The sequence below is a fragment of the Colossoma macropomum genome, unplaced genomic scaffold (assembly GCF_904425465.1).
Source record: "Colossoma macropomum unplaced genomic scaffold, Colossoma_macropomum, whole genome shotgun sequence".
Taxonomy (NCBI): domain Eukaryota; kingdom Metazoa; phylum Chordata; class Actinopteri; order Characiformes; family Serrasalmidae; genus Colossoma; species Colossoma macropomum.
The window spans coordinates 35,670,908-35,697,191 of NW_023494793.1; the positions used below are offsets into that span (position 1 = coordinate 35,670,908).

A 26,284-nucleotide genomic window follows, 5' to 3' on the forward strand; every position below is an offset into this window, starting at 1 on the left:
AATTCAAATCCACTTCTTAAATATTTTATTTTAAAGTTCTGTGTCTCAAATAAAACATACTATGCTTGAATGAATCACTAGATAATTTTCCAACCAATTTTTTTTTTCCCAAAAAAATTTTTCAATGTAGGCTATGGAAACAGAAATTGTTGTTACTATTTTGTGAATGTTGACCATTTTTTACATTCAACTTTAGTGAATAAACTGTTTATTGTTACCTGAAATGTTGCAAAAACTTACACTGGAATTGTTTTTTCTGGCATTTATGCATAAAAGCCTCTTATACATGTAAGGAGACAGGAGTGCTTTTAAAATGCATTTTAACAGAGAGGGATATCCAGAAAAAGCTACAGCCTTTCTGAATGGAAAATGCTCACACAGCTCTATATGATAGAGAAACATGATCTCTCACATTCAGTCCAGGTGGAGAAATAATAATGATATAAAAAACTAAAATCAAATTAACAAAATTTCCTTATCAGTAGGTTATGTGAAAGTCAAGTAAGTCAAAGATACAAAGAGATTGCAGCATACATTAAAATTAGAGGTGGAAACACATCAAACAAATTTTTCTTAATAAACCTAAAAAATGACATTGTGAAGTGAGTGTTTTTCAGGAAAGGACATCTTTATGTAAATATTAGCACTAATAGTCAATTTGATTGAAACAAGCTGCTGTAAAGCAAAAATTCCAAACTTTTTTGTACATATTTTTATTTTATCGCTTGCTTTTTGTCCAGGATGTCAATGCTGTAGTCTCGCATTTCAAAGGTGTTACAGTGATACCCAAAATAATATTTTTAGTGCTAATTTTTTGGTTAAAACTATATCATTTGACCGCCCTAACAAAAAATGAGCATGTCCTTCTCGTAATACCTTGCTTCAGTAATCATACGCACACACTTTCTAAAATATGCTGTTGTTGAGCAAACATGAAAGTGTTGATGGTGGAGTCAAAGAGGAGACTGAAATCTAGCTTGAGAAAATGAGGTAAACAACCAAAGAAAAATCTGCTAAATGGAGAAAAAAGTGTCATTTTTAAGCAGCCTAAAGATTCAGGTCACAAAATATCCTACATTAAATATCTTCATGGTCCTTATTCAATAAGTATGTGTGCGCAGGTTATTTATATCACCCCTTTTCCCATGCAAGTTGTGTCTTAGGTTATTTGCTATATTCTGTAGAGGCGTGCTGTAATCATACTTCATTCATGTTGTTGAATATAAATAGTCTGTATACAGCAGGTTACCCTGGTTACCAATAAAATAATCAACAGACCAAACTGATTTACAGCCCCTTTGTCTTGTATTTTCCTGCTATTCTGCAACTGGGCAGTTCTGATCTGGTCACCCTAATAATAATAATACCTTTCGTATAAGTTGGCTCATGTGATTTTCTGTTAATTTGGTGTTTGCAGTGCACTTCCTCTCATACCGTGTGTAGGTGTATGTAACGCACAGGCGACCAGTGCCTCCATTTTTCATGATGCCACTAGTAATATAGTCACTCTGCTGCCTACATGTGTGTGCATGAATTTGAATGTGTGTGTATTTGTGTGTGTGTGTGCCATTTTCCTGTGCCACTGATCTGATATGTTAACTAAGGCCTGGGTGATGGACTGATGTAATCAAATATCGGTGATGAAAGAAGCCAGTTACCATGCTTTAAAGGCGATAACTATCATATGGTAAAGAAAACTGAAAGAAGTGAAAAAAGGACTAATTTCATTTCAAACCACTTGCTAAATAACAGTAAAAATATGTGCATGCAGTTTTATTCTCTTTTTCTGCTAACCAGTGGAGTTTTTTAGGGCATTAGTAAGTCAGACCAGGGTTATTATTGTTAGTTAAAACTATTACCAAAACAAAAAGTAGCAATGAAAAAAAGCTGGCTTGTAAACTCTGATAAATATGAAATGGTCAGTTCTCAAAAATCCAAGAAAACTAAATCAAAACTATGATGTCCACTGCAAAACTAAAATGAAAAAGGAATAACTAAGAAAAAGACTTTAGTTTTTTTTCAGTGGGTTAATGAGAGTTTAGAAGTGTGTTTGTTGTCTTTAAGGTAAGCCGGAGCTGAGCCGAGCTCAGTCTACTGCTGTGTTAATTTTATTATACACTTACCAAGTACCTATCACAGTGTTCATCATAACACAAAACTAAAATGACTCAGCTAAAACTACTACTTTTCATAAAATAATTTTAAAAATCTATCAGTGCACCCTTAAAGCTAACAGAAACTAAACTTCAAAACAAGAAACCAAAATGAAGGAAAATTTCAAAACTATATAAACTGGTTCAGACAAGATGTAAAATGCAGAACATTTAACGTCATGGTTTCTCACAAACGTCTATAGCTGAATACTAGAGTACCTCCAGTGTAGTGATGAAAAACTGCTCATTTGTTTTTATTTGTAGCGCACATGGATATGACTTCAGAGCTCATTTAACGCATGTGCAGCAGTCTAAGCTTTCTCCAGCAGGGAGCTCATGCAAGTCACTCTGCAGGAGCTCATGAAATCTTTTTGCAGTAACAACTTTGCAAATGGGATTTTTTTTGTACAAATATTATGTAAAGCCTTGGATGCAATTCACGACTTTCAAAGTCCTAACAGATTAAGCCTGGTAGCAAATCAGGGTAAAGGTTGTGTAGTGTTTACTTAGCACTTTGATAAAAAAAGATAAAAAAACTGCTAAAAATAGCACAGAATTTAGGTCACAATATTTGTTTTTCTAGCGCATTTTGGATATCGTCAGTACAGTTTATTACAAATTGAACATAATCAGGCTGTTTATTTGGATATAGTGCAGTGCAGTTTGTAAATCATTGAATAAAAATATTGTAGTTGTAGGTTTAACATTATTATTATTATCATTATTGTTATTAATATTATTATTATTATCATAGGATTTTTTATATGTCACATTGTCTGTTCCATCTAATTAAATCTCAGAAAAATGAAAATATTTATTGTGTACATTGTATAAATATTCTATATCCTGAAAATGTCTGGAAGTATTGTAATATATTTTTGCCATGTCGTCTGTCCCTGTTTGGCTCTATAGGAGCTTTTTGTCTATGTCAAAATATTGCGATATGTATTGTCTAACGTGAAAATGTGTTAAAGTATCATGATATAATATTTGTTCCATATTTCTCACCCCTAGCACACAGTGTTTGTGTGTGTATGTGTGTGTGTGTGTGTGTGTGTGTGTATGTGTGTGTGTTTTCAGGGGTTGGGGGACGAGGTTGCCAAGGTAATCAATAGTCCCTTTTCTTAAACAAGAAAATATTGTGTCAATTACTTTGAGATATCGTTCAGGCCTAGAACTAATACAGGTTATGTCTCTAGGTTTTGTGTGTGTGTGTGTGTGTGTGTGTGTGTGTGTGTGTGTGTGTGTGTGTGTGTGTGTGCATGTGTGCTCTTTCCTGGCTGTATGAGTGAATCCCTTGTCCTCCAGTACCTCTGATCTGGTGAGTGAGACAGAGCATAGTGGGGCTGTGTCTCGTGTGCTTGTCCAGCGGGAGCAGAGAGAGAGAGAGGACGAGAGAGCATGGTGACTTATAGCAGCCCTGCAGACAGTGCTTTCTGCAGCCCCAGTGCAGGCTAAAAGACAAATCGGTGCCTGCACACTTCACTGCCTGTCCTTGGAGTGCGCTGACAGGGAAACCTGCCGAGAGTAGGCAGTGTCGCTATAGCCTGATACTCCTCAGATTTACACACAGTGCACAGTCTCTCACACACCCACACACACACAGTTAGGTGCACACAGTGGAGCCATCACCAAGGCTAAATTATGTCATTAGTCAGTTGTGCAGGTCTTAGTTAGGCAACTTTAGTTGCATGCAAATGCGTAAAACATGACAGCAAATACTGGGCACTGAAGAGCCCTCTCATATAAAAACAACTGGAATGTTGTCCACACGAACAGACACACACACATAACCACACACACAAGTGCACCCTGTAGAAGTTCTTTACCCCAAGTCATTTAGAGCTGTAAGAGGCTAAGAGGTCAGCATTGGTGGTGTATGATTAAAATGTGATGACGGGAGTTTGCAGCCCCACTCCAGCCGCAGATGGCTGCAATTTCCTGAGCGAGAGGGTGCTGCCGAGGCACTGATTTCCCCGCTGCACAACCACAACCTCTTATTTCCTCTGAGATGGTGCAAAAGAACACAGAGCTCTTAACACCTTATCAGTAAATACCTTTACATGTACTATTGCACCAATACATGCTTACTATTTTCAGAGAGTGCTATGACCAATCCTGAAAAAGTATGTTGTCACATCACTGGACATTCTTACCTGTCTGTCTCCCTCTGCTTTACCCTCACTGTCAGAGTACACTGTGAGAAAGCATATATATTCTTCCTTCATTGCCTTATTGACACATTTTAGTGATGCAAAGTGGTAAACCAGTTGTTAAATAGCTGAAAAGATGGACTTTGGGAACAATAAAGGGATTTTGTTGACTTGCCCTTGGCTCTGAGGGAACCTTACTATACAGTCTTTAATTTTTAGTCATGGCTATGAGCTTCAATAGCCCAGTGATGAGGGTTTCAAAACCTTCATAGCCTTAAAGCTATAGTTTGGCAAAAAAAAATAATTTGCACAATTTTCTCATTACCTCAATTATAGTCTGAAGTCTTAAGCTCAATTTCTATTGCAAAGCGAATGTGACTAACAAGTAGTGGAAGCTTGTACCTCAGTTAGCATTGTGTTAACTGCATGCCAAATTCATCACACACTTACCTCAAACCATGTTGCGTAGTTAAGTCGTCTCAAATAGACTTTGTAATTAATTAATCTCACATAGGTTTATGTTGATTCTGACGCTGTATGACATTAGGGATGGGTCTGAATCTTTGAATATTCAAATAGTCATGAAAATGTGAAATACTGAATAGTAAATTAGTTTCTCTCTAACATTTTACGGTTTCATTTCGAAGAATTAAGAGATGTCTGACCTTTATGCTCCTCCAGAGGGCAGCGTAGAGCCTGCATCTTTTGTTAGGTCAGAGTTTCTATTTGTTTAGTCTAAAGAAAAAAGCATAGAAAGACTACTGCAGCTGGCTAAAGGCTGCTGCACAGTGAAGGAGAAGCTTCACATTGTCTGAGAGCCTTTGGCACTGCTGCCCAATGCCAGAGACTCTCAGAGGCACTGGCTAGCAGATCAACAAAAAGCTGAAGTTCTCTAACTCTTTATGAACTCAGTGTGTCTTAACTCAAAGGTTTAAGGTGAAATATGATGTGACTAGGCTAGAAACGTTAGCTGAGGTGAAAACAAAACAATTAACATTTGTCTGTTTATCTTAAAGGGCCCATATTTTGAAAAACTCGCTTTTTAAAAATAAAATTTTATTTGATGTAAACATTGATAAAGTTTCACATCATGCTGTTCACTTGCCAGTCTGTGCAGTCCATATATGGAAACTAAGCTACAAAAATAGCCTGTTTTTAATTCATTGTTTCTCTGTTGTCACAAAATTGTGGGTTGAAGGCTTTCATTACTGCTGTTACATTGACCATGTAACTTAACTGCAAAACTAAAGTAAATATATCTTGGCTGATGGATTGTTTAGGGATAATGGGAAAATTGTGCACATTTATTTTTTGCAAAGGTGTCTCTTTAAGATCATTTTTTAAATGAATTTAAAATTCATGTTTGAAAAAAAAGAGAGCATAATTATTCCTGATTGATTGGATTTAGTGCAGCACAGTGTGTGAAATGCTGAATATGAGTAACTGGATTCACAGTTTTTATAGTATTTTAAAGAGTGGCTCGAATTTGTCTGTTTTAACTTATCATATTTCAGAAAAAAGAAATTTTGTGACGTTTTTCATCATGAAATACATCCTGAAATAACAAGATATTACATGTTGACATATCACTCACCTCTATTTTTAGGGTGACTAATCTCACATATGGTGTGCCCTTCTGTATGTGGAGCAAACTTACATACAAGCTGGGCTATGTTAACAGTGTGGGTGGAGGAGTTGTGGGGCAGGTAGAACTGGAGCAGTTTGCTTCTGACAGCCTGAAGCATGAGAAAGATCTCCCTGTGCTCTCTTTAGTAAGCATTTATCATCTCAAACCAGCTAATGAAGCTGTATTCTCCGAGCTAGCACAAACTGTCCTGATATATGTGTCTGTGTGTGTGTGTGTGTGTGTGTTTTGTGTGTGTGTAGCGTTTTCTGCTCTGGTGAGCTTTGGTTGAGCTGCTGTTGAGTCAGTGCCGTGCCTCTCGCTTCTTTCTGCCATCCAGTATAAGCAGCAAGAGAGCCAAAGAGGAAACTGCGCATTTGTAAAGCCATTTTCCAGATCAAGGCTAATCCTTTGCATCTGTTCTGCCCATATTACTAAGACCTACTTGTTGGGATTTCTGCTCTCACTTTCTATTTGTGTGCTTTTTTGATAGGAGACCTCTGGGTAATGCTGTGGCGGGTAGTGTTGCATAGAAGACCTCTTAATCCAGGGGGCGAATGACGTTGCTTTCAGGCATTTTGGCCCTTGCTAGTGTCTAATTTACAGAGCAACTGGGGCTTGACCACGTTTTTAGATATGTGTGCTTTGCTGAGGTCTTGGAGGACTGTTGGTGTCTTCAGATTATGCCTTCTTTTGGAGTTTGTGACTTCTTCAGTACTCACACTGCAAACCCTGTTTGAAATGGCTTGTGCTGATAGGTAGAAACTTTTAATTATTTCTCAGTACAGTGACATCCTACCTGTCAGATGTGTTTGCACTCTATGGTCTTTCATCATTGTGCAGTAGAGTATGCCTTACAAGAACTCCAAAGGTCATACCACAAGCTTAGTATTGTGGTTCAACAGTAATTACAGTGCTTTCTGACTTGGCACTGAAACCCCATGCAAATATATACACTAAGGATAAGAAAACAACTGCTGCATATGTTTAGATGTCAGACTGCTTACTTGTGCACATATATGAAAGCAGCTGCTTGCGGTAAGTACTATAAGAACTGAAGACGAGGTTCTGCATAAGAGGACTAGGTCACTTTAAGATTACAGCCCCCCCTGCACCCTAATGTCTCTTCAGAAGCTGTTAATATAGCCTGTGTCTTCAGATGAGGCATATTCTGGTTAAGATAAAAGGCCTTTTGTTATCATATGCAGTATAAAGTAATGTTATAGGTAGTGGGTCCCCGTTTTCTCCAGACTAGTGCCCTTTCAGCTGTCTGCCCCATTCATTTATTCATTCACCCATCCACATATAAATCTGTTGTGTTGGCAAAAATACAGTCCATTATCCAGATTCAGGAATTAATCAAGTCTGGAAATGCTAGAAGTGGAAAATCCTGGAATGTTTTGGTTTCTGATATGAGATCCATGGTAAGATAATCCTAGACGGCTGAAGGCTTAAGCTCAAGACCTGCTGAATGTATCCAGAGGCGAATCCCTGCTCTCTCACTTGCTTGTAGTATAATGAGAAAGCCATAGTGATGTCCCCAGAGTGTGTAGCTAGCAGATGGATCAGTGTTTGGATTTAATCCCTGACTGTGACAGATAGGTCTTCTCAGTCATATGAGAGGCCTGTGTCTATGTTCACACAAGCAGGCAACAAAGTGACAGGTGGCCGGTTGTTTCCTATGGGAGCGCATGATTTGTAGGTGCCATTTAGCGACAAGCGGCAAGTGACGCTGCAGCAGAGCGACAAGTGACAAGTCGAATTGAAATTTTCTCAACTTTATGCAAATTAACTATGATGTGGTGAAGCAATAATCTAACTGATTGGCTCAAACAAAATCCTCGGGACAACTGTAGACAGGGGGGTCCGAGGTTCCCAGCCTCTGCCCCCGGAACTTTTTGTTCCTATTCCCGACGGTATTGCGTCAAAAATGGAAGACAAGCATATAAACCTGCAAACGTATAACAGTGGTTCATGTTTTAAACAGAACAGTATATAAACAAAAAATGCATATTTTTACATTTTCTTGTCAGAAGTTCGACAGTGTACACACCCACTCACGACAACGAGAACACAAACACACACACAAGAGACAAACTTGAGGTGGTGTTAGCGATTTGTCCTCTCTTAATGTGAACATACGGATAGCAGGTCAGCGGCGACCTTTACCGATATGATAATGGAACAAAATTAAAAAATGCAATACATTCTCTGTTTTCTATGTAGAATATATACTACAAGTATACACAGCTACAGTCTTTCAACTGAATAAATATAGTATATAGGCACTCACACAATCAATACAGTTACAGGCACTCTACTCAACATAAAGCAGATCAGTTTCAGTGTCATCATTACAAGAGGATTATTGTGCATAATGACCAGTGGGACACATAGCAGTGGTCTTACAGCTGTCAGCACCACTGGCCCATAATACAAGCTTACATGGAAGACAGTGGAATATGTGAATTCATTGAGAAACCAAAATGAATCTGACTCCCCTAAATCCTAGGCACTGTATCAAAGTGCAAAACCCCACTACACTGATATCTGTATTCACAGAGTTGCTTTTGGTAGCCATACACATTAAATATTAGGACCAAATATTTTTTCATAGTATTGAATTATTGGATTATGTAATAAAACATGTGGCTAGAGAATTGAGGACCGTTGGCATTGGTGCTTCCTCTTTACCATGGAGACGCATCCGTCCTCTCAATGACCCTTTTTTGTGTCCAAAGTGTCTTGCACTTTGTTTAGCTTTAAATCAAAAGCAACAGCAAGGTGAGACCACAACTCAAGGCCTCCCTATGTGACTCTCCCAGCTCTAAACCTGACACTTCACCTTCACCTTCCCAAATAAGTAATCATGGGCACAGTCATGTGCAGTCCTTCGTGTGTCGACGTGGTTGACCTCCCCTTTCCGAGCCTGCCCTCTCTGCTATCAGTGTCGGCCCGCAGTGGGTGCTATGGCTCTGAAAGACGAGCTGAAGAGGAGAAGTCACTCTGCTTTTGTTTTATGCTCCCCTCATCACTCCGACCCCCCGCCTCCCGCCTTGCTGGCGTCGCTTCAGTGGAGACACATAAAAGCTCTTATCAAATATTGTCTGCGCTCAGCCGAGCGTGGCTCTCTGATCTTGACCTGTCGCTGTCCGGAGCAAGAGGTGCCATCTAAGCGGCCGCTGTCTGCCCGGCCGGGAGAGGAAGTGGGAGGGTGCGAGGACCCCTCTGGGCCTTCCACGGTCACTGCCTGCCTGGTTGGGATGCAGGTTGCGGTTTGCTGGTAGAATGTCTAAGCGGCTGCTTACTCTTTCTATCCCCCAGAAGAGCTCTTCGAAAAGCCCTCGCTCTCACATTGTGGAGGAGCAAGACTGATGCTTTTACAATGGTGCTGCTTAGCTCAGTGTGCTAAGATTTTCTACTATAGGGCTCCTAGCTGTGTTAACAAATCATTTCAGAGTAGGAGTGCCAATCTACGATCAGATTACACTCTCTGTTTATGGTGATCCTGGCCACAAAAAAAAACATCTGATCCTAGATAAGCACACCTGCTATCAGACGCTGTATCAGTGTAAGCCTTTGTTGCTTTGCTGCCAAATGTGACACTCGCATTAGCTACACAGGGGCTGGACACCAGGCCTCCTAATTCCTGCAGACAGCAGACGTTGTTACTTTATTGTAACAAATTGATCTGAAACTGCTCTCTTCTGCTGTTTCGTGATAACTGGAGACTGGAATCTTTTTTGCACATTAATTATCTTTAAAATAAATATGACAGTGCCTGCAGAGGATGCTGTGGTTTGTGGGAAAACGAGCTCTGCTCGTGTGTTATGCTTCGTTTCGCTCTATGTATGCATTGCAAACAGCCACCACACAACAGGACAACAGTAATTCAGTTTGCAGCCCCCTAAAGCATAATGATTTCCACCATGGGTGGGGGGAAAACATAACGATCATATATTTTGTTGTTCTTCAGCAGAGTGATGTTAGCAGCTGTTATTCAGCATATAGGCACAGCCATAGTACACATTTAAATGTAATGGGCGACTTGCCACCTGAATTTTAGTGTGTGGTGTATGGCGGCTGTAGATTTAGACACCTCATGAATAGGCTCCATAGGGGATCCATTGTATTCATAAACACCAGCCTATTACCGTGGTTATGCCATACCTCTCAGTGACTTAATTTTGTTCACAAATTGCAGTCCGGCACATGGGCATTGACTCACTCTGGCATGTATAAAGAGCAAGACAATGAAAATGTTCAAAATGTGCTCAGTAATTGCACAGATGCACGGCATTCCCTGTCAAAGGAAATATTGAAGTGGCAGTCGTAAAACAAACAGGGGGAGAATCTTAGAAAAGAAACAAGGCCACTCTGAAAAAAAGGAAAAAAAAACCCACAAAAAAGATAAGCAGGGCCTCTAGTGTGGCGTCTCCAGTCTCCTTAAGCCTCAGTGTTTGCCCATCAAATCTTATTCACTTCATTTGTCACTATAGCTGCCTTTGTTGCTGTATGTACACACTCTAGTTCTTACACAGAGGAGAGAGTTGTCAACTCCAGGCACTTAACCAAACCTGAATGGATTGAGCTGCAGGGCTTGTATCAGTATCTTCCTTCATTCTCTCGGTCTCTCGCCCTGTGGGGATTTTCGCTCTCCGGTCCCACAGAGTAGCTGCAGAAACAAAGCACCTCCTGTAGTTTATTATTCCAGCCCACCACTCGCAGGCCCAGAGCAATCACAGAAATCAGCACAAAGCTTCACTGAACTAGCTAAAGCCCCCCCCCCAACACCCTCAATCCACTTCCCTCAGTGTGTACCTGCTACATGTACAGCGCTGCACGCCCGCACACATTCTGCGCTGCACACAGTGCACACTTATATGTCATATCGGAACGTGTTTAAATCAGCTGTAGGCCGTGAGAGCAATTTAAATAAATGAAAATTAAATTCCGGAATCCGAGTGCCTTTAAATTACACATTAAAAAATGTATGAAGATGATTGGCTTTGAGCATTATGCTGTTGTTGTTGTTATGAAATGAACTATGCCTGTCTTTTTTATGATAATTGGATCTCAAGCACCAGCAAAACTGGCTTTGTCTCTCTGTTCAAAAACATCACTTTATCAAAATGAAGGGGTTCCGCACAAGCAATTTGTCGATTTCTTTAGCTCTTGCATAATAGCAGCTGCATGCATTTCCATTTCCCTCTGTGTTTATGCACAGGGGTTTTAGATATGGGCTTTCTTATGCTGGAGTTGCATGGAACATAGTTCTGACTTATGTTCGTATGTCAGCTCTGACGTCTTCTTTTCATTCTAACCACCTCTGGTTTATTCATGTGTCTGTGTTTGTGGGCTGGAGTTTCTTTGTAGCCTACTATTTCTGAGATAGAAAATGCATGTGCAGGTTTATGGTGGATACTTGCATTGAATTTTGAGCTATACTTTCTCTCAATCTCATTTCTCTCTCTCTCTCCCTTTCTGTCTCGCAGAGGATGAGCTGTAGCTACCTCCTGTGCACCATCCTGCTCTTTGTTGCTGTTTTACTGGCTGTCACAGTAACTGGTACCATCCTCCTGATGAACCACTACCAGGCACCCTCTGGCCCTGATGCCCCGCCTCTCATCAGCACCAATCAGGACGAGGGCAACGCACTGGTGACAGTAGAAAGAGGTGACGGTTCACGCATAAACATCTTCATCGACCCCAACTGCCCCGACTACAACAACAACTTCTTGCGTCTGGAAGGGGTGCAGACATCACTGCTGCACTCGCTTACCGACCACGACACAGATCTGAAGTCAGTGAAGGGGCAGGACCGGGCGCTGCTAGTCAAACTGGCTGAGGAGGTGGCCAAGCTGTCAGCCCACGCCAGCCAGCTGAAGATGGAGTTCAATGCCCTGAGGCAGGGCCAGGGCAGCATTGGACAGGAGATCAACACACTCCAGTCGGAACAAGGCAGGCTCATCCAGGTTAGAGCTGCTCACTCATTTGTTCACTCATCTAATTTACAGACGAATAGTTCCACTGATGGGAGGAGACGGACCAAAACCTGAAGTGCACTCCCTCACTTGGCCTGGCATCAGTCTTTGCCTTTCATTTCAGTAATACAACATAATCATAATAGGCCAGTCACAGTCTGACCACCCTACAAAATCTGCCCCCCCTAAATGTCTGCTCTGAGAGCAACTCTTAGCATTTATCATTAACTGCTACTTACAGAAGTAATCATGGATGAAGATCATATGCTGACTTTACGAAGGGGCACCAGCCATATTTTATCCTGTGTCAGCATTTTACTAAACCCTATAACGTAGTGTAAGATATTATGATTGGAGCACAATATGAACAAAGAGAATGCTAAGCCTCATTGCACATTATGTAGATTAAGTTCCTACTTTATGATTTATAAAGGACCATAAATGCAGTGCTGCAAATCTTTTAAAGTACGAGGTGAAGAGTTTACCTGTAAGACATACACCGATCAGGCATAACTTTATGACCACCTCCTTGTTTCTACGCTCATTGTCCAATTTATCAGCTCCACTTACTATATAGGTGAACTTTGTAGTTCTACATTTACAGACTGTAGTCCATCTGTTTCTCTGCATACTTTATTAGCCCCCTTTTACCCTGTTGTTCAGTGGTCAGGACCCCCATGGACCCTCACAGAGCAGGTACTATTTGGGTGGTGGATCATTCTTAGCACTGCAGTAACACTGACGTGGTGTTGGTGTGTTAGTGTGTGTTGTGCTGATATGAGTGGATCAGACACAGCAGTGCTGCTGGAGTTTTTAAACACTCTGTCCACTCACTGTCCACTCTATTAGACGCTCCTACCTTGTCAGTCCACCTTGTAGATGTAAAGTCAGAGACGATAGCTCATCTGCTGCTGCACAGTTTGTGTTGGTCATCTTCTAGTCCTTCATCAGTGGTCACAGAACGCTGCCCACAGGACACTGTTGGCTGGATATTTTTGGTTGGTGGACTATTCTCAGTCCAGCAGTGACACTGAGGTGTTTAAAAGCTCCAGCAGCACTGCTGTGTCTGATCCACTCATACCAGCGCAACACAGAGAAACAGATGGACTACAGTCTGTAATTGTGGAACTACAAAGTGCACCTATATAGTAAGTGGAGCTGATAAAATGGAAAATGAGTGTAGAAACAAGGAGAAGAAGAAGGTGGTCATAATGTTACGCCTGATCGGTGTATATGGAGCTTCGTGCATATTTCTCGATGTGTGTGTGTGATGTTACTTGTTTGTTTGTTTTGTTGCTCCACATATATTTGCAGAATATTTTCTCATCGCTTACTATTTTAGTCTTGTCTCGCAGCAGGCATTAATTGCCATTGTGCTAAATGTGTATTGAGAACCAGCGGTTCTTTTCTTACTCGATGTGCAATAAGTGTCTAGAGAATTGTCAGGAAGCTGAGCTCCCTTGCTAGAACATTGTCTTAATATGTGTTAGGCATAGTTAATTATCACTGAGTAACACCCACAAAACAAAACAACCCAGAGCTCAATTAACTAAGAGGCGTAAAGCTGTTTTTGAAAACCTTTTCTGAAGCCTTTGTAACAGTCATTTACTAACATACTCCAGGTAGCACTTGGAAATAGGTAAAAACTAATTTCAGAGCTCATATACCACTTGACACTGTAGTGCTGAAACAGCGACACAAAATGGTTTCCTTATGTCACCCTGCCATCGGGAAATGTGTTTTACTCATACAATAACATAAAAGACAAAATAAATTCAACCCTTGCACAATTAAACTAACTTCTATAGCAGATCATTTGCAGAGTTTAGTGCTTTCCTACCTGCAACACACCTGATTCAGTTGAACTGGTATGTGTTGGAGCATGCAATGCTTCGATCCTTCAGGTATGAAAATTGAGCTGAACTTAATTCTGTTTGTAAGAGTTATGCCACAGCTGTAAAATTTAACCTGTAATAGTGTTATTTCCACCCTGGCGCCAGAGACAGCCAGCACTCTAGGAGACAGATGGGACCAGCAGCTCCAGCATTTAGATCAGCGTTTTATGAATTCAGCCATTGAACTAGGCCCATGCTTTCATTAGATTTCTTCAGCCAGGCAATAAACACAAGGCTCTGTCGGTGGTGAGCGAGGCCATCTCCCGTAAACCTTTGTGGTGTGCTTGGTTATTATTTGTCATATTCTGTTGGACTAGCTTTATTATATGGTGTAGTTCCTTGCTTGAAGAACAGCTAAGCTTTAAGATTTTAATACAATAAAAGTTTTCTTCTTGACCACATGAGAAATATTCTGATATTACATTTACAGCCATCGTATGATGATATAAGAGTCTTCAGGATTAAGCTTATTCCTTAATGGTATAAGGTGTATTTTGTTTATGTACTGTACTTGTTTTTAATGCATTTTTTGTATTTAACTCTCAATTTAGTTGTAGCCTATTGCAAATTTAGGCTTTTCCCTTGTCACATAACACTAAAGCTGGTCTGAGAGGGCCAAAGTAGGCACATGTTTTTTTCACAACTCTCAAGCGAACAAGTACACAGCACTGTCAAGCTCCTCTGCCTCTCCAAAGAAGAAGTCTCAGATCCTGACTCTGACATAAACCAAGCAGCCGTGATGTCTGGAGCATTGCCTAATGGCATGGAAAGACAGGGAACCCTCCCTTTCTCACAGCAAGATTTTGCCCAATTGCTTTCTCTTGAGCCTCTGTGCAACACATTCCTCAGCTGGATCCCAAACTATAATTCTGTTCCCATCTCTGCACTGTACAGCTTTCACTGAGTCAGCCACTCAGGCTCTAAAAAAAAGGCAGGATTGGTCATATTTCTGTAAAATGAGCAAAATGAAACTATAGTACCTCCCAGTTATTATGTATTTTTGTCCTTTCTTAATCAATAAAGGGCTCTTCCTAGAGTGAGGGAAATTGCTGAGATGCTAAGTTGCTTTGTCCTCTGGGTGTCTTTGAAGTGGAAGGGGTAAAGCTTTCATTTGTGGATTCCTCACTACCACAAGCGCTGGGTTATTAAAGAAGCGCGAAGACTCCTGCCTCCCTTCTCATTATCCCTCCTCACTGCCAGAAACGCCATAGCCAAGGAAGTGCGCAAACCGGCCATAGTGAATAGTCCCCTTTTCACTCAGTAACCTTAATGCTACTCCAGAGTAACTTGGGTGTCACATTTTCAATTGGAGGAAAGCTGCTATACAGCAGCTAAGTGATGTGTCAGCATTAGGGCAGAAAGTATTACCTAATCCTTCTACATGAGTTACAGCATAAGTACAGTACTGTGCAGAAGTCAGAGACCACATTTCATTCTTTCCAGTCAAAATGGCTGTTAAGTTCAAGATATTCATTTTTCAGCATCAGAAGAAAAAAACAGGAAACATATGTTTAACAGTAAAACACACGGAAGCCTTAACTACTTAATATAATATTGCTTTGTTTCAGTACTTGGTATGTCCACTTTTTATCTTTGTCACAGGAGACTTGCTTTCAGATTTTCAAAGAAATCTGCAGGGATACTTTCCACATCTCCAAAGTTCTACCTTTGGTTGCATTTTCTGCTTCTCTTGATTCAAATAATTCCAAGCACATTCAGTGATGTTGTTGTCAGGACTCTGGGGTGGTCAGTCCATTGTTCTAACAACCTTTTTTTGTCTATTTCCTTTTCTCAGTGAGGGCTTCTTGACAGCTGCACAACCTTGCAGACTCACACTGTTCAGTTGTCTTCTTACATAGAAGGATGGACAGAAACACCTGTGGATTTTTCAGATCTGAAGCAAGAGTGGAGCTTGATGTTCTCCTCTCTCTCAAATCTGAAAGCTTTAAGTGCTGTTTACCTGATGGTGACAGTTTGAAGATCTGGGGGTCTACCAGATCTTGCACAGTTGTTAATAGTCCAGTTTTCTCTAAAACCTTTTTTTTTGAATTCCAGTTTTCAAAACTCCTGTTCTTTATTTATTATCCAGTGACTTTCTCTGGATTACCATATGTCTGGTCTCCTCAGAAGTATCCTGAAAATGAACAAAACTTGTTGTAATGGCAGTTTTGACTGGAATTGAAATATATGAACTGTGAGCTCAGACTTTTGCACAGTACAGTACACTGATAGAAGAATCTTTCAGTAAAAAACATCAGGGGTTTAGCTTTAATACCTAATTGGCTAAAAGTAGGCATTATAATAAGGCAAACGTTGCATTATAATATGCATTAATACAAATCCATTCATATTGTATGCATTAACAGTCCATTTCATACTGTGTGCATTAACACAGTCCATTATCCATTTCAGTCATCAATATTATCTTTGGTATATAATTTTCCATAAATCTTGCATATCATACAAATTTTATGCTTATTTGAATCTACTTTCTGTGGTTCAGCTTAGTGTTAATGTCCATAGATATCAGTGAATTCTAAAAATAAGAAGTATTAGACCATGTCTTATATGAGTGTATGCATTATATTAGATTAACATAACATTCAAACTGTATACATCATCTGTGTTATAAAGTCGGATGATTAACTGGATAATCTCTTACTGTTGATTTCAACAAAAATATATCACTGTTATGTTTATAAGGCTGGTGTTTATGGCCAAAACATTAGCATATTTAAAAAGCTTCCCTAAAAGCTTCCAGTGAACTGGAGTATAAAGTACTTTCACGGTGGTGGTGAAGATGTTAAAGTTCCCAAAAAGGGAATTATGCAAGTGATGTACGGATCCTCTGAAAGCTACTTGATGAATTACTGAATAAAGATGTGATAACTGTACTCTGTTGCTTTGCACCACTGTAGTTCAGGAATGTGAAAACTCTTCTTTGAAAATACAGAGCTGAATTACTTTACTGCAAAAGTATAAGGACTTTATAAGTAAGACGAAATCTAAAAATAACCTCCAGTGTTCACATATCACCCCATTAATCACTGCTGCTCGCTTTTCTATGAGTATTTTAACCTTGGATCAATTTGCTGCTTTTATGGCTGTGTGGCTGCACTGACCGACAGAATGCTTGATTCAGCTGGAGAAGATGTAGCTGAAACCTCTCCCCTTCTCACCCCATTTCAAGTCTTCCAGAGGCTGGGAAATACACAAGTAGGTCACCACCACGGTTGTGGATCTGGCTGCAGATCTGAGGTGGTGAGGGGATCAGTGGAATAAGTTAAAGGAAGTAGTTCACATTCTGTTTTCTAAGTTTAAGGGCATCTCAGGACTGTTCAGCGTGTCTTGAATGCCTCGCTTTGGTAAAGGACAGATTCAAGTCGAGATCAGTCCTGTAGGAGTACTTAACATATCCTCTAGTTAATTATCAGAGTGGCCTCATTAGAACGAGCGCCACGGGTAATTGCCTGGCAAGTCGGACAGCGTGCGTTCCGCTGGTGATAAACCTTTGTCGCCTAGACAACTCGCTTTTGCCCTTTACCTTGGAGAAGTGGCTGGAAAGAAGGAGACTGTTGACTCATCTGTCAGACAGACGATGAAATTAATACGCACTGGCACTTCCCCTGATCTCCTGGCAAAGCCACATCTGTCGTCTGACAGAAATTGTAGTCGCGGAATTGAAAAAAAAAAGAGACAGTACATCTAAACTTTCTTTGACCTCAATAATTTTCGCTATGCATAGAGATGCAGGCAATCACTATTGAATTGGACTGTTGATTCTGGAGGCCGAACCGCAGATTTTGCTCTCTGGAAATAACAGTCCAGGCTACATCAGCCTCGGGCAGTCTGCCTGATCAACTCAAGGAATATTTTGACAGCACTGAGACTAATTTTAAAGATAGAGTGCAAGCCAAGACACAGCATTAAACCAGCTTGACCATTTCCAATGTCCTTGTCTCAACTTATATAAACTGGATATATATTTAGACCACGTCAAACCTGGCAGGGATTTTCAGAGATTTTCTTCAGAGACACTGAAAGAAAACTCGGCTGCTGTATTTTATAATGGCTTGCTTCAGTAGAGGCGTAATGTAGCGAATGTCTTCAAGCCCTCATTAGAGTGGGTGTGCATTAAGCTTGCTTTGTCATGGCCAGAGGGGCTTTAGTCCAATAAAATGTAACAGAGCAAAGCCAGAACACAGCCAGAACACAGTGGGTTGCAGTGAAGGACTTACTCCTTGAAACCAAGATAAGAACAGAACTGGATTTTGCCCCCAAGCATGCCAGTTAGTGATGTCATGATGATGTAGTGATGATGTTTTAATGAGGGAGTCCTTTATATTGAAGGTTAGATGTTTACAGTGGTCGTATTTAGTTGAAATGAAAGACAGTCTGAACGTTTCCATCCATATTTAAATGGTAGATGAGGGAAAAAAAAACCCAAGCATTTTTCAGTCACAATGGCTGGTTAAAGGACGTCATAGAGTTCTGCAAAAGAACAGAAAAAGAAGAAAGTAAGCAGTAACAGACTGTAGAAATCTCTCTGTGTGTTTTCAATCATTCATGCTGTAAGATTGAAAGTTTTGATTGTTCGGCGCGGAGTGCTATTTTCTATTCCATTTCCACCCATGCTGTTGTGTTCATTAATCTTTCCTTCTCCAGTGAACATCGGCCTTATTTTTTTTTTAAGTGAGAGCTATGTTCCAGACTCAGATGCCCACTCTGTTAGGGAGATTATTGATGATACGGGAGGCTGCAGGAAAGCAGCTTTGAATGTGCCTGTGATTAATGGATGCACCTCAACCAAGCGAACTTATTTTAAATAATGTTCAATGCAGCAACAGCAGCCATGAGCATCGTGCTCCACACAGCTGATAGTATGTTTACCGAGCAGGCTGGGCAGCAGAGATATAAAAGCATGCTTTATCTACCAACAGAGGACCAGTAGAGAGGTGCGACCTGAATTATAATGAAAGACATCTAAATCCAGCTCTCTTTTTTCGGTGCTGCACTTAAAGACCCGATCAGGAATGACAGAAACCGCATGCTTGTTGCCTTGGGACTAATAAGAGCAGGGTAAACATATAAGTCTGAACTGGGCTTTAAAAGCACCGTCAGAAATCCTTTCAAGTTTCTGTTTATGGCAAATGTATTATATAGTCTCGTTGATTCTTGAAGATAATTCCTTTTAGATAATTCTTTCCATTAATCTGGAATAATAGGTTTTTCCTGCTTATGAACAATGCGGTGATTGAAGGCCAGGACAATAACGAAGGACTGCCTTAGTATAAGATGGTGTACATAAGGCAACAGGTTCAGTCAGTGGAGCAAAAGCATCAACAGGTGACACTGCCTCTCCCCTTGTGGTCGTCTTGTAGTTTTCCTTTTTTTTTTCCCCTGCTAGTGGGCCAACCTACTCATGAATGACAGGTAAGCATGGTTGCTGTGGCAACGTACGAGGAGAGGGCGTGTGAGATGAATCCGTGCTGAGAGCAGAGAGCGTTAATGTCCCCACTGTCCGCTCAGGAGGTGACCAGCACGTCAGCTGCCATCATCGTCAACCTCACCAACGGCCACACACACTTAGCTTGAAATGGTGCTGCACACAACACTGAAAAAGCACATGCTCCAACTCCACGCTGGATGTTTGTTCATGTATCCCTAGATGGCTTTGCATTTTTCATGTGTCCAGGGGAAAGAGCAGAGCTTTCAGAGATAATTTTTCCTAATTGGTGCCTGGGATTTATGTATACCCACCTGCCCCACATAGTAAGGCACGACTGAAGTGTAGTCTGCGTCACTCAGAGTCAGCGTTTACTGTTGCACCAGACTGTCTAGCAGCAGACAGGCCATAGCAGCTTTGCTGAGACAGACACAAAAAAACTTGGCCGTAAAAACCGAAAGACCTCTATCCCGCTGTCACCTCCCACTGTGCTGAAGCACAGACTGTCTGACATAGTGTAATTTTACATGCTTAAAGGGAATGTGTGAAATGACTGAGCTCTTCTATTTGCATAACGCTAAGTGTCCAGTTAGCATTATGCAAATACAAGGGCTTCACCTAGTGCTCATTTTTAGCCATATGAGCGTTTCTGGTGAGTTTTTTTATTTTTAATGCAATGCCTAGTAATGTATTGTAACAATATAGTGGGCATCGTACTGTGGTAGCAGTAAGGCAGTGGTCACCAACCCTGGTCCTGGAGATCTTCCTTCCTGCAAAGTTTATTTCTAATCACAATGTACAACACCTGCTTCAACTAATTAACCTCTTCAGAAGTCTTTGATTGGCTGGATCAGAAGTATTAGTGTTAGGAAAGGGGGAGGGCGGAGCTCTTAAATGCTGGTTACAACTAAACTTTGCAGGAAAGTAGATCTCACTCTGTTGGTAATGATTGTATGAGAGAGAAAGGCACATTTTGTTTTTTTGCTAAATAATTTTGAAAGCGAGCAAGATTACTCTTTTATACGAGAAACCTACACATCTCTACTACAAATTAAAAAAGTAAAATTTTTCCAGTGTTCTGCAAACATGACAGCTCACCCCATGGGTGGGATTATTTGTCACACTCTGAGGGACTAGTTGTAATAACAAATAAATCACAATAAATCACTACAGTTATATACAGCTTGACATAGGTGAGCTTTCAAACCAAAATACATAAAAATATATGCGTCAAAATAAATATAGCTAGAGCAAAGAGCAAATAGCAGCACCATGAAACTGAAGTGCATTTTATTTACATGACAACATATGTTATTTTTTGATGAGTCTGTGCAAAGAAACTTCCAAAAAAACATTTATTGAATTTTACATGGAAGGATGTGGGAAACTATGTTGCCACTATGTGGAACACTGTGTTGCAACTAACTAAATTGTGTTATGTTACAGCCACCAAAAAGGCAAATAAAATAATGTAGGCTTGAGTTCTGTGACATATACACAGCTCAGAAATCAGAAAAAACACTTTGATAAAGAAGTTTCTTCTGTAGTACAAAATTTGCAGATGACATGACTAAAAGCATGTTTCACTTAAACCTAATTAATTACATGATATATCCATATTACCCCATGTTATCCAGTTCACCCTATGTTAGATTGTTCCCTGTTCCTCTCTGTTGTTTGTAATAGATTCAATATTGTGTACACTGTGAAGCATCTAAGTTGCTGATGCAGTACTGTAAATATACAGTTTAGATTTTACATTACATATTTTATAGTAATTTGACAACAAAATCACAGTAACTATTGTAAAAAGTATGCTTCTGTACATTTACAGTAATAGTTCACATGTTTTTACAGTGAAAGACTAAAGAAGGTGTAATAACATCATATACTTAAATTTTTAAAAGAACTCACACCTCAACATACTGTAAATTACACGGTAAACTGTTAAGGACAGACATGAGCTCACAGACTTTACAGCAAAATATGATAACATTAAAACTTTAGAAATTATTTACTGTAAATTTACAGCTATTCTTTACAATGTAGTGAACACAGATTTTATTGCCTACAAAAGATTTTTATTGTAATTGTTATCACAAGGAAACCAGCAGCACCAAATAAGATGCCTCATTACTTCATGAATCCTTGAATGATTTGTCTCTCTCTCCCTTCCTCTCTCTCATTCTCTCCAGCTGTTGTCGGAGAGCCAGATCAACATGGTGAAGGTTGTGAACTCAGTGAGCGATGCACTCAACTCTATGCAGAAGGAAACCGGCAATACGAAGGGGCGCCTGAAGGCGGATCTCCAGAGGGCTCCAGTCCGCAGCATCCGGCCCAAGGGCTGCGCCAACGGAGAGGGTAAAGAAACTCCTCATTACCCTGCCATCTTCAACCGGTCAACCAGCTGTAATGAGCCCTACAGTGGATTCAGTCTCTCTATAGACTACCCTTCTGCTGGCCTCTCTCTGTGGGCTCTTCAAGTCAGTGACAGAGGCACACAGAGATGCCTCTGCTTAGACTGCATGTGCAAGATGACACATGTCGAGGCTGCTGTATTTAAAAAAAAGCCTTTTTTCTCTCACCTCAGATGCACTGGCTGGGAGAAAAGTGCTGCATAGAGTTCTTAATGTGGATGATGATGATGTTGGCATGTCCTGTTTCTTTTTCATAGGCTCCCGACCGAGAGATTGCAGTGACATCTACGCCAGTGGACAGCGGGAAGACGGGATTTACTCTGTGTTTCCCACACACTACCCTGCAGGCTTCCAGGTCTACTGTGACATGACCACTGATGGAGGTGGCTGGACGGTGAGTGGCTGCTTGTGTTCGCCAAACCAGTGGTTTTAATTCCTGGCACTGTACAATTTTGTATTGTCCTTGGACTAACACACTTAATTCAGCACATGAAAAGGCTTGATAATTAACTTGATAATTAGCTTTTTACTGCAGGGAAGACCTTAGACCATGAACCATGCAGTGAAGCGTTTCTCAAACTTTGGCTCTGTCGTCCAGCACATCACATTTGAGATGAAGCATTGAATGAGGTTAAAACGCAGAACATTAGCTTTAATTCATGGCTTTTTACATTGGTAATGGGTGAATTTAATAGGAATCACAGCGTGTTTCCCCATACCAGGGTACATGTAAATGGGCAAAACAAAAGTCTACATAAAATGATCACATTGCCAATTCTTTACAATCAGTGGTTGCCTGAAGTCTCATATCCCAAGACATCACCACATGCTGGCTATCTTCCATGGTGATGCTCTGCCAGGCCTGGCATCTGGCCATTTTAGGTTCCCACTTGTGTCTTAGCCAGTTAGAAGCAGTACTGCAGTAACTTCTACTGCAGGAATGATCCTGAACATAGAAGAAAACTTCGTAGTTGCTTTAGTAGTATGTCCTGAGGCAGTGTCCTGGTATAAGACAAAGTGTCGTCCACTTAGTTTGGAGGAGTCTGGTTGAAACTAGACAATTAAAATGCTTTTTATGCACTTCAGAATTCATCCTGTTCTAAACTTTGGTCCCATTATGACCAACACTATCACAAATTTCAAAGCCGTGGGAAAATATCTTGGTTATAGTGACCAAGGTCATTTACAAACCCCACTTTGGCATAATAGGAATATAAAATCTAGTACCAAACCTATTTAATTCAGAGGGGAGGTTAAGCTTTGAAAATTTAGTAACAAACTTCAATATACCAAGATCTTCCTTCTTTTTTCATTTACAATTACGTTCAGCCCTTAAAGCATACGGAATTCCATGGGGAACAAGCCTCAAGCCACATCCAATTTATAGCTGGGTTGTTAATGCGCCACCACGTGGTCTTGTATCAACTATACTCACCTTACTGAAACGTTGTATAAGAAGCTCCCAATTCAGTCTATCTGGGAAAAGGAACTATCTGTTAATTCAATTGATTGGAACATAGTATGGCGAAATATATTTCATGCATCAGAGAACCCCAATCATCAACTGATCCATTTTAATTATTGTCATAGGTTATATTGGACACCACGAAAACGCTTTCTTACAAAAACTGCAGTACATCCCTACTGCAACTATTGTCCACAACAACCAATGGGAACTTTTTTGCACATGGTGTGGGAATGTGGGGATGTTAATGACTTCGGGATAAAGGTTACTACCATATCATCTGCCCTGGTTGGACAAGAAATTCCCGTGGATCCAGCTGTATTATTGCTAAATGATGACTCCAATTTAAACTTAACAGGCAAACAAAGGAAGATGTGACTTGCTGGTTTAACATCGGCTAAAAAAATTATTGCACAGAGGTGGCTTCACCCACATAATCTAAGTGTACGACATTGGCTATTTCAACTGCATGACATAGTCATGTTAGAGTTGGCCACAGCTAGGATTAATAAAGTTAAAACATCTACTCTTGAGACATGGAAACAGATTTGTTGTGATGTGACAAAAAGATTGGAACAAAGGCTATGAGGTACATCTTGTAAACTAACATTCTTTTTTCTCTCTTTTTCATTTTATTTTTGAAATGTCATCCTTTGCACTAAATCTTACTTACTAAATAGTATAAAGTATGTACAGGAAACAGGGATGGATGGACCTGTGGGACGGGGATGATGGGGTGGGTAAGGTGATTTCCTGCAGTTCTGTAATGTTGTGATAAAATGCTGCTTGATTAACAGGAAACAAATTAAAAAAAAAAAAATTGATCACAAAAAAAAAAGAATTCATCCTGTTACTGTCGAGGCAGTCACGTCACAAACCCAAGAGAGTCCGTTCCAGTAATACATGCCTAAGTCACCATGTTTCACAGTTGAGGTGATATGCTTTGGATCGTGAGCTGTTACTTTTTTCTTCACACTTTCCTCAATCCAGCTCTCTGGATCTGGTTTGTCTATCTCTTTATCTACATCAATAACACGTTGTCACAGAACTCTAGAGGCCTTCTGTGAACTTTTTTGTTAACATTTTTGAACTTCTTCTTATCTGTGGTGTGAATCTTCTGCTACACCCTCTACTCTGAATGGTATCCTATGGCTCTGCTCACACCTGTTTAAGGTGATCTGATGATATGTGGACTGTGCTAAGAACAGGTGTGAATGGTATCCAATGCACCTTGGAGAGACATTGTGATCCCATCACTTAAAACACCTTCGAAAGTGCCCACATAGCATTTTGTAGCGTGAACGCTAAAGCGACTATTTTAATCAGTCATCACAATAGAGACGGAAGAAGCTTCTTTCTGTTGCATCTTCACATCTTCGCCATTTATTAGAACATTGTGTTATCAATCCTTACAATCTTAATGTAAGCATTGACATGCAGGGCATTTTTTACTGACAGCAAACACAGTGAGGTAAAATGTGTATGGTACCTTTCCACCTGTCACAAAATCCAATCGCAGATGGTCGCTGGAAATGCATTCAAGATCATAGAAGTGCTAGATGATGCAACCAACTATGCATTTTGCTGAGATGGATGTGAATGTCAGGTTTGAGCAGGGCCTATGACACATCTGTACTTAGATACTTGAGTGTGTTGGTATTTTATAAGACCAGTTTTTCTTTACAAGTGAAAGCCCTCTTCTCTCATCTTGTAGTATAGTCTTCTGTGGTTAGGCAGGCTACTATTGCTAAGCTCATAAGTTTTTGCTTCTTTACATTATACCAAACAGTTGATTTTAACACTCTGGCACTGGCTTTGATATATTGTGATTTTTTTTAGTCTCATGAATACTTTGATTCTCATGTTGAGAGAAACAGCAACAGACTCCACAATCAACCTTAACTCATGTACAATCATCTGTAAACTCTATATAGATATAGACTTTTTTTTTAGCTTTCTAATGCATGAACTAATGATGCAATGACACTCATCTTGCCAAGAAGCAAATGAGCAGCCAATTTACTGCTATATTTTGTCCCTTGAAATGGGGGACTACATATAAAAAGGGTCTATTCCCTTGTGGTTTAGCCAGTATAGCTGTAAATACCATTAAATCACTTTGAAATTCTGCTTTTCAGTCTCTTATTCATTGCATAGTGCCAAAAAATCGATCTATGTACAATTTAAGCCTGTGAGATTGTGTACAATTGTTTGATCGTGTACCTTGACCATCATTGATTGACAATAGTATCATGATGGCACGCAAGTGAACGTGCACTGCTATAGAGTGTATTGAATTGATATCCACAGCACTTTTCTCCAGTAACCCATTTCAGCATGGCAGGTAATGTGGTAGCACCACAGAGAAGCCTGCTTAAACAGGAGACAATGAACATGTGTTTCTGCTCAGGAACCTGTAAGCTAACTTGGTTCTTGGTGTGGTTTGGTAGTTTGTGCTGTAGTTTGGAAGAACTTGATGTAGCCTATCAGTTGCGTCTTCTTGTAGTAGTAATACGATCAGATCTTATTGTGTTAAGTCAGTCTATAGACTACTATTAATCTAGCTGATTATTGTTATCATTCTGGTAGGCTTGGCTGTATTAAGTAATATTTTTAGCAATGTTGACGTAACCATGACGTCAAAATCACTGATCATTTAAGCCTGTGTTAAGCTTTCTCAAGCTAAGACATTCTGTGCATTGAAGACTGTAGACTGGCTTAGCTGTTTAATCAGCTTTCTCATGGTAAAAAAAGAAAAAAGATAAAACGAAAATAAAATGCTGCCTTGCACTGCTATAGAGCATGAACAGGACATGGAATACAGATTGCAAGACAACCATGACTTAATTTTGTGTTTTTTTAATTTGCGTTCTATTGGTGATACTTTTGTCAATCGCCTCAAGCCTAGTGTAATTACAGTTACTTACAGTTAGACTGCAGTGAGTGAATCTACATGAAGATAAACTGTTATTCTCTATAAATGTGATCTTGTTTTTCATATATATTCTGGGGTAAATGTAAGTTTAAATCGCAAAGCAGTAATATGTCATGAGAACTTCAAGTTATTGTATTAAGCTGTGGGCCGAGCCTTGAAGCTGTTTTATTAGGCTGTGGGCCAAGTCCCGAAATTGTTCGTTTTATTGCTCT

The 26,284-nt window shown here is 40.1% G+C and overlaps 1 protein-coding gene across 1 annotated transcript in view; it reads left to right on the forward strand.

Annotated features, from left to right (window-relative positions):
- The window catches only part of LOC118813827 (fibrinogen C domain containing 1), a 93,216-nt gene that overhangs the window by 10,493 nt on the left and 56,439 nt on the right, over positions 1 to 26,284 (forward strand). Inside the window, exons 3-5 of the mRNA XM_036579384.1 lie at positions 11,426 to 11,905; positions 21,451 to 21,616; positions 21,930 to 22,066. Coding sequence (XP_036435277.1) covers positions 11,426 to 11,905; positions 21,451 to 21,616; positions 21,930 to 22,066 — 783 coding nt within the window. The remainder of the gene's footprint in view (positions 1 to 11,425; positions 11,906 to 21,450; positions 21,617 to 21,929; positions 22,067 to 26,284) is intronic.